We start from the raw sequence: 9,163 nt of genomic DNA on the forward strand, positions 1-9,163 counted from the left end.
ATCCCCCCCCCCCCCGGGGTTCCCCCCCTTTTGATACTGTAGGTGTCCGAGTCAGCTTACTTGTACCTCACCTATACCACCTTTTATGTCTCAATTTAATATTTGTTTCTCCTGACTGATGGATTATTCACTTCAGTTGAATGGACTAAGACTAGTCCAAAAAACAGAACAGAGGAGCGAGGTGTTGTAATTTTAGTGTGGAAAACTATAATTTGCTTTGTTCTGAGTTGGATTTTGTTGCTAATTTGGTGACTTGTAGAGTTTCTTTCGGAGATGTAATCAGGTTCTAAATCAAAGAACTTAAGCAATTCCAAAGGAAAATCACATTTGAGTGACAACTGACTAGTAGACATGATCATAAGTTAATTTTATTTCTTGATATCTCTTTTATAATACCAAGTCGGTATTCTTTCTAATTATCAAAGAAAAAGAAACTCTAGGGAATTGGTTCTCTGGAACTGTAATTTTTTTTTAGCATCTTAACTGCAGAATTATGTCTAATTCTGATTGTGCATGCAGATTCAAAAAATAAAAATAATAGAACAGAGTCAAAAAGTTCTGATTGTGAGTGCATAGTTCCTTATCACTCTTTTATTAATCATTTCTCTTGACATCATGAATCAGTTCTTCCATAGGGATTGCTCCTTTAAACAGAAGATAAGACAATGATCTGCTTAAGGCTAACTTAGCTTGTTGCTAATGCAGATGGTGCGGCATCTATAGAACTAGAACCAAAATATATAGGAAGATCTGAAGCACAACCTGAACGTGGGAGTATCAGCAGTGAAGAACTGGATGAAATAACACTTACTGATGACACTTCTTCTCATGCTTATCACCAGGAATCTCTTTCTGCTGGCTTTGGGGTGTCCAAATGGCAACTAAAAGGGAAAAGGAATAATCGAAGTCTTAACAGGAGGCCTCTGGATCCTTTTGATGGAAACCTTGTGAGAAGGCCCTGTTGTATGACTAGTTTCAAGGGAAAGAGGGGTTATGTATGTCTTCAAAATGACCCCCTTACGAGATCTTGGGCGCAAAATGCTGGATATGGATCAAGAGCTCCACGTCCTGCTAGTCAAAACATGTTCAATTGTGTGGATTGGGCTTGGGATGATCCAGCAAGCAGAGGTAACTGGGAGGAGTCCACTGAGAATTTTGATTCTGTGAATAGCTACCATCACTCTGGTGGCAGGACCATGCTGGTCAATGTGGACTTAAAAGTCCAATCAAGTTTTCAGAGAGAGCACATACCTATGATTTCATTAACGAGTAAGATAAATGGGCAGGCAATAGTTGGATATCCTGTCCAAATTGAAGTGCTTAGTTCTTCTGATAGCCTCCTTTGGGCAACTGAGTGCAATTTTCCAGAATCATCTGATAATGATACTGCACTCCAACCTATTTGGAGGACTGCTCGCAGGACTGCAAATGTTCGTGTTCCGCGGCCCCATGCATCACCAGGGTTGGATAATCCCAAAGGAATCAAGCACGTCCAAGGTTTTGACTGCAACAAAAATGTCAAAAATGCTAGTGTAAGCGGCATTGTTCAAAAGGGAAGCATGACAAGGACAACTTCCCAGCCTGCCACAGAGAGAACATTTGCAAGAAAGTCTGGAAAAAGGAATAATTTATCTTCCTATCAAAAGGTTAGAACACTTAAATCTATAGCCTTGCAGCAGAAACGTAGTGATCAGAAGGGTAGTTCCAACTGTCATCAAGTGGATGGGGCAATCAAACGAGAGACACTGCCAACAGTCATTGCTTGTATTCCAGTTAAGCTAGTGTTCAGTAGGCTAAGTGAGGAATTGGTGGGCCGTCATCAATAATCATTTCTGCTGGGGCTGAAGGACATCAATACAAACAATAACATAGCGGCTTGTAAAAGTTTGGAGAAATATAATAATACTGCACCAGCTAGGAGACGGTTTTTTAGTTTATCTTTTTTGGTCCAGACAAAGGCAACCCCCATATGTATCTGATCTGAGCAGCTTGATTGTCAAGGTAAAGCAGGCAAGACATACCATAGGAAATTGCTTAGGATGGTATAACAGTTGTACATGTTTCTTTCATAAGTAAGCTTTTTTTCTTTAGCTTTTTTCTCGAGGCATGGAAGTGTGAAAAGCTGAAGGTGGGTTAGCCACAGATAGTAGACTCTATATATATGACATTATGTATGTAAATTGTACTAACTTAAGCTATCTATGTATGACTTGGTGCCACAAACTTGTGGCTTTTACTCTCCACTTTCCCCATGTGAAATCAAATAATCTCATTATGAACTTTCATCAGACTCAGCTGTATCTCTAAGGCAAGGAAAATCTTACTTACGCTGAAGTCTATGTCAAGTAAAAGAATGCATATAATTTTTTGTAATTTAATCATAGTGAAGTGATGAGTTTCAAGTTTTACTTGGTAAAAGCAACTTCGTTTATTGTTTACAAAAAAAAGTTTTGTTTCAAAAGAAAGTTTGACTCCTTGTAATTAGCTAATGCACAAGTGGCTATAAAACTTGTATTTTCATGTTGAACTTGATCTTTTTTACCTTAGATAAATGAGTGTGTTAGTTCTCATTAACACATCTTAATAAATGGCGCTATTTTTATTTTTTTTGGTTGTATCCCATATTTAGTGCACTAACTAATTCAATTTTTTGTTGCACATAAGCCTACTAACAAATTAAACAAATTAGTTCTATATTGTAATGGACTCAATTTTAAATCTTCAATCAAAGATAAAGCAATCTTAATCACCATTACATAATCATATTCCTTCCAAATTACCTCAACATGATAAATGTTTTTATTGTCTCTTTTCGGGAGCAAAATTTGTCCGATTAAATTGAATCTTTTTAAAAACTTCAATTCTCGTGTAAGTTGTCTTAAGACTTCTTTTTGCTTTGTGAAACAAAAAAACACCTTACATTACTTGCTTGAGACACACAAATAAAGCTTCTCAACAAATTGTAAAGGAATATAGCCGTTGGAACCCTAGAATCCTCGTGGCGGCGACTAGCCGTTGGGATACAAAAAATAAAAAAGAAAAACCAACATACACAATACATAAACTCTTGATCGGTCCCCATGAAGCAATAATCATAATCATTATCTTTGTTTGCAGGACACAACTCGGGTCCCTCCATCTTCTTCTTCTCTCTCTCTCTTCTCAAGCAAATCCGCAACGCGCACTTCCATTTTACTTGCTTTAATTTGTTCTTCAATATTGTTATTGTTATTATAACCCTGATCTTTGTTTTGCAGGCTGTAATAACCTTGTTTCGTTTTTTTTTATTGTGATCTCTGGTTTTGTATCTTTCTTTTTGTGCTAACACCATGGATGCAGGATCATTGAGTTCTGTCTCAGCAAGTAAGACCAAATCTCGTTGCCCTCTTCCGGAACAATATCTACAAAAGAGAAATTCTCGGGATAATGTAAGTTGTTCTCTACTTGCTTCCGATTATTGACTCTAGAAAGTACTAATTGTTTCAATTTGTTGGTACAATCTGTGTTACACTTGGATTTTGAAATTAAGAAATAGGCTAAAAGGGAGATGGGTTTTCATATACTTTGTGTCATCTGGGGTTGGGTTTAATTTTTATAGAACAAATTTGAGGTTTTATGCTTAGACTTGCTTTATGTGAGTTTTTGATATGTGTTACTTTAGCCAAGTGTCTTTCAGAAACAACCTCTAGGGTCAGGTTGGCATGCACTCTAACCTCTGGGTATATTGTTGTTTTATGTGAGTTCTAAAGAGGAGGGCATTAACATAGACATTGATTGCTGATTTGGGTTATTACAGTTGGTTAGTTTCATTGCTGTTCTACTAACCACAGGTTATTGTCTCTAAAATGTACCACTTGTTTCGTTTTTTTTGGCACAATTTGTATTATATTGAATTTTGAACTAAGAAAATGGTCAAAAGGGAGATGATTTTTCATCACTTTGTCATCTGGGGTTGGCTATGATTTTGTAGAACTAATTGAGGTTACTTAGACTTGTTTTATGTGAGTTCTTAGAAGAGGAGGGCTTTGGCATGGACATTGATTGTTGATTTGTGTTACTACAGTTGGATAGGTTCATTCCTAATCGTTCGGCAATGGATATGGACTATGCACATTACATGTTGACAGAGGGAAGGAAAGGTAAGGAAAATCCAGCTGTTGATTCTCCCTCCAGAGAGGCATACAGGAAGCAGCTTGCGGAAACATTCAACATGAACAGGTCACGAATATTGGCATTCAAGAACAAGCCACCCACTTCTGTTGAGGCTATTCCGAATGACTTCTCATCATCTGTTCACCAACAGGCGAAGACTGCTAAACCCCGTCGATACATTCCTCAGGTGAGTTTACTTAGGTTGTCTAATGTTAGCATTACATTTCATGAGTTATTGTGCCAATTGTGCTTAACTTTTGAGTATCGCAAGATTTAGGCATATTGCTGTAAATAGTAAATGTTACTGAATCCCATCCTTATCAGTTTCATCGGTATATTTTTTCAGACCTCTGAAAGGACATTAGATGCTCCAGATCTAGTGGATGACTACTATTTGAATTTGTTAGATTGGGGCAGCAGCAATGTTCTTTCTATTGCTCTAGGCAGCACTGTATATCTGTGGGATGCATCTGATGGTGCCACTTCAGAATTGGTCACTGTTGATGAAGAGCATGGTCCTGTCACAAGTGTTAAATGGGCTCCTGATGGTAGACATATTGCTCTTGGTTTGAACAATTCTGATGTTCAGCTTTGGGATACAACGGCAAATCGGCTGGTTTGTTTCTTGAAATTTTCTGTTCATGTTGTTTATTTTGAGCGATTCTTATGCTAATATATGGTTTTATACATCGGTGCAGCTGAGAACTATGAGAGGTGGTCACAGATCCCGAGTTGGCGCTTTAGATTGGAACAATCACTTATTAACAACTGGGGGCATGGATGGTCAGATCATAAACAATGATGTGAGAGTGAGATGGCCAATTGTTGATACCTACCAAGGACATAACCAAGAAGTTTGTGGTTTAAAATGGTCAGCCTCTGGTCAACAATTAGCTAGTGGTGGAAATGATAATCTCCTCCATATATGGGACAGGTCAATGGCTTCTTCCAACACATCAACAGAGTGGCTTCACAGGCTTGAAGATCATACAGCTGCTGTTAAGGCCCTTGCTTGGTGTCCTTTCCAGGGTAACTTACTAGCCTCTGGTGGTGGTGGAGGTGACCGGTCCATTAAGTTCTGGAACACCCATACTGGTGCTTGCTTGAACTCTATCGATACGGGCTCTCAGGTTTGTGCCCTGCTATGGAACAAGAACGAACGTGAGCTCCTAAGTTCACATGGTTTCACAAAGAATCAGCTCACTCTTTGGAAATACCCTTCCATGGTAAAGACAGCCGAGCTCACTGGTCACACATCCAGAGTTCTTTTTATGGCACAGGTAAATGATTCTTAAGTAATTTTGTTGCATTTTTTGCAGTACATAAGAAAGAAAGGAACTAATTTTCTGGTTAAATTTGTTGCAGAGTCCAGATGGTTGCACGGTGGCATCTGCAGCTGGGGATGAAACTCTTAGATTTTGGAATGTATTTGGTACTCCTGAAGTTGCAAAGCCTGCACCAAAGGCAAACCCTGAGCCATTTGCTCACCTTAACCGTATTCGGTGAATTGTGAGGGACACACCATATATTTATTGTGAGAGTGATTGAATTTTTGTCAAGTCTATTCAGCTCAAAATGCTCATGAACCAGACAACTGCTGTATTTATTGTGTAAAAAGAGATACTTTGGTTCATTTTCTGTATATGTTCGTCGGTGAAGTTCGTGTAAATGGAGGAGCTATTTATTTGCGATAATCTTTCTTGGTCACATATAGTGACAAAAAGCATGTGCAAAAAGATAAAAAGCAAAGGTTCTTCAACATAAGAATATTGTATCATTGTGAAACCTTTGGAGGGTTCTACTCCCTGAATAAGATGCATATATATACATTTCTTACTCCCAAACAATTGGCCTAGATTATTAAAAATGTGTCCCTCCATCAGTCCCATTGTGTTTTCCTTTTTCAACTCTATCAACCTGCACTTTACAGAAACAATTTGATCCACCCAAATTCAGCCCAATCCGCCCATTACATCTCTCTGAAGTTCTTAAATCTGTCGAGTTCTTTCTGTTTATCAAATTTTCAGCAACATTGAAAGAGTAGTTTCTTTGGGAGGATTTGGATGGTACAACTTTTCTTCCCCAACACAGAGAGTAAAAGGTTCATATTATTTATAATACAAATATTTGATAGCATCTTATTCTGCACTCCTTACTACAGATTCAAATTTTAAAAAAATATCACTACAGATTGAAAGAAGTTCAAACATAAGCTGGCTTCTCAAGATCCTCGAGTGGGCGGAAGAAGGCCTTCTGTTCCAACACAGAATCTACACTAGCACTCACAGCCCTGATACCGATATGATGATCAGTGGCTGGTCCAAACACACCAGTATGAGGATGAGGAGTCCAGTACTTATCCGATTTCGCCTTGATCACTTCATCTGGCACCAGCACAGACTCCTCCAGATTCTTATCGTACACTGATGCATGCACTGCCCTCCTGCACAAAAAACACACACATATAAATAACGATCAAGGATCTGAACTTTACGACACAACTCATTCAATTCCCTGAGTTCGAAATCAATGAAGTACTACTTATTTAATGATTTTCTAATACATACACAAGATCCGAGCCAAAACTGTACCTGGTAGAGAGGATAGTAGAACTTTGATTAATATAGTTCAAAAATCCCTTCTTCAAGCTAACGAATCCACGGTTCTGTAAACTGATGGCCATTCAAATATGGATTACTAGTTTGAAAAAAAAGGATTAAAGTTCTTAATTACTACTTTTCAACACAATAAAGCAAATGAGAAAGAAGAATTAGATGAAATGCTCAATGTAATGATGATTTTCAGTCTTTGCCTCTATTTCTCTATTTATAGAGAAAAACTCAAGACTTCAGAGTGGACTACAGTAACAATTTACTAATTTTATTAATTATTACTATTATTGTTTGTTGTATATTAAACAAAGATTACCAAGGATGTATTAGCAATAATATTTGATTACTCTTGCATTAATTCAAACTAATCTTTGTGCTGTCTTATTTTTTGGTCACATAAAGTCTGTGGACTAGAAAAAAAAAATTCTTTGTGCCGTCTTATTAATTTTATTATTTTTTTAATATGCCCTTATAAATTATTACTTCATTTACTTTTAATTGTTTAAGGTACGAAAAATGTGAAAGATAATTTTTTTTTTCCTGTTCTTCCTTTAGCATTAACTACTCATTCAAAATTATTTTTTCAATTCAATTCAATAATTTTATAAGGGATTGAACTAGTTGCATTTATTATGTTTTGTTTTACTACATAATTGTATAATACGAGTAAATGCATAATTATGGCTAAATATACTTATTAAGGATATTATCAATATCGTATTAACTTATTAAAAGATGAGAACCATTGTAATTTTTATTTATGGTCATGAGGGATCATACTTAAACCTCTGTCATTGAACTAAATGAATTATTAATTTATGAGAATATAGTGGCATGACTTTTATCTTTTAAAAACATGTGAAGGTGGATGGCTGGATAAAACTTGTGACTATATAAAATGGGGGGGTTGGTATAGAAAATAATAATTGGGATCATTTTGACTTCGATATTAAATTTAAAAAATGAATGTACTCTTTAAAATTAACTTATGAAAAAATGATATTGTTTAAAATTATATAAGAAATCCATTTACCCGGCCTACAAATGGACTCCAATATTTTATTTCATTTTCATAAAATTGAATAGAAGAAAATACTAAATAAAATATCTAGTATTCTAGCTTTATGATTTTTTTTTTAAAGTTTATATTTTTCTATCGACTATGTAATAGTAAGGTCCCAATTAGAACTCTTGATAAAGCACCAGATTAAAGTCAAAGCTCACATGTTTAATTATTGATTAGCTAAATTAGCCTCTAAGTGCGACATTGTGATTTTAAAAGATTTTTGCATAGATCTCCCCACTCCCACGAGAGAAAACTAAATTTAATTATAAAATTAAAAGATATATGATAATTGAATTATAATGAAAAAATTAAAAGGTAACGTATATTAACTTTATAGAATTTTATAAAAAATTTGTTATTATTTAGTTATTTCTTCTCATCTGTTTTAATTTTGATGATAAAATTATATGATATTTATTAATAGTGGGATATGAAAAACACTTTGTGAAATTAATTGAAGTATGCATAACCTAATTCAAACACAGTGATTAGAAAAAGGGATAATTGTATAGAATGACAAATTAATAATATAAAATAAATACAGTAGCTGTCCTTTGATTTATTTGTGTTTCATAACATACGGTTTGTCAGTCTCTCTCTCCCTCATATTCTCGTTCGTCACTTTCCCTCTTTCGTTCGCTTCCTGTCGTTCACCTCTCTCGCTTTATACAATAGAATTGTATAAATTGTGTTTCTAATTGGATAAAGCGAGAAAAAATTGTATAAACGCATGCAAATACATATATCTTCGTCCTATACACTTATAATTATATAATACAAATATTTTCCTGCACAAATCTCTTTTGCCTTTCTCGTTTTATACAAATTCAAATTGTATATAATTTCTCTCTTTCTCATTTTATACAATTCGATTCGGTTGTATATTCCCTGCACAAGTCTCTTTTTGTCTTTCTCTCTTTCTCGTTTTATATAAATTTAAATTGTATATAATTTCTCTCTTTCTTGTTTTATACAATTCAATTCTGTCTTTCTCACTTTCTCATTTTATACAATTTAAATTGTTTATAATTTTTCTCTTTCTCATTTTGTACCATTCGTTTTATACAATTCGCTTTAATTGTATATGTATAGCGAATTATACACATACAAGTTTGCTATGGAGCGCAATCATGCAAACTTTGTTATAACATACAAATATGAATTTTATGTTTGTTATATATGAATTTTATGTTTGTTATATGTGAAAGTTGCCCAAAAAACACTGTTGCAACTTGCAAGGGTCTCGCAGCTTCCACAAGCAAACATTTAACTTTATAAAATGATACTACAAGATCGTGAAACACCATTAAATGATAAACTTTTGTTTCTTAAA

At 35.1% G+C, this 9,163-nt stretch overlaps 3 protein-coding genes across 3 annotated transcripts in view; 2 read left to right on the forward strand and 1 right to left on the reverse strand.

Annotated features, from left to right (window-relative positions):
- LOC107021107 (uncharacterized protein At1g51745-like) overlaps positions 1–2,285 on the forward strand; it is a 7,519-nt gene extending 5,234 nt beyond the window's left edge. Inside the window, exon 3 of the mRNA XM_015221700.2 lies at positions 706–2,285. Coding sequence (XP_015077186.1) covers positions 706–1,826 — 1,121 coding nt within the window. The 3' untranslated portion in view covers positions 1,827–2,285. The remainder of the gene's footprint in view (positions 1–705) is intronic.
- A 712-nt stretch (positions 2,286–2,997) lies between these two features.
- On the forward strand, positions 2,998–5,875 carry LOC107023794 (cell division cycle 20.2, cofactor of APC complex-like). Its single transcript, XM_015224602.2, has 5 exons — positions 2,998–3,428; positions 4,064–4,339; positions 4,499–4,768; positions 4,851–5,432; positions 5,518–5,875. Exons 1-5 carry the CDS (start codon positions 3,330–3,332, stop codon positions 5,656–5,658), a joined length of 1,368 nt encoding a protein of 455 aa, XP_015080088.1. The 5' UTR covers positions 2,998–3,329; the 3' UTR covers positions 5,659–5,875.
- Positions 5,876–6,132: 257 nt separating this feature from the next.
- On the reverse strand, positions 6,133–6,963 carry LOC107023795 (late embryogenesis abundant protein At5g17165-like). Its single transcript, XM_015224603.2, has 2 exons — positions 6,744–6,963; positions 6,133–6,595 (listed from the first exon to the last, which is right to left on the reverse strand). The coding sequence occupies exons 1-2, from the start codon at positions 6,833–6,835 to the stop codon at positions 6,355–6,357; spliced, it is 333 nt and encodes a 110-aa protein (XP_015080089.1). The 5' UTR covers positions 6,836–6,963; the 3' UTR covers positions 6,133–6,354.
- Between the last annotated feature and the right edge of the window lie 2,200 nt (positions 6,964–9,163).

This window comes from Solanum pennellii, chromosome 6, assembly GCF_001406875.1.
Source record: "Solanum pennellii chromosome 6, SPENNV200".
NCBI classification, from domain to species: domain Eukaryota; kingdom Viridiplantae; phylum Streptophyta; class Magnoliopsida; order Solanales; family Solanaceae; genus Solanum; species Solanum pennellii.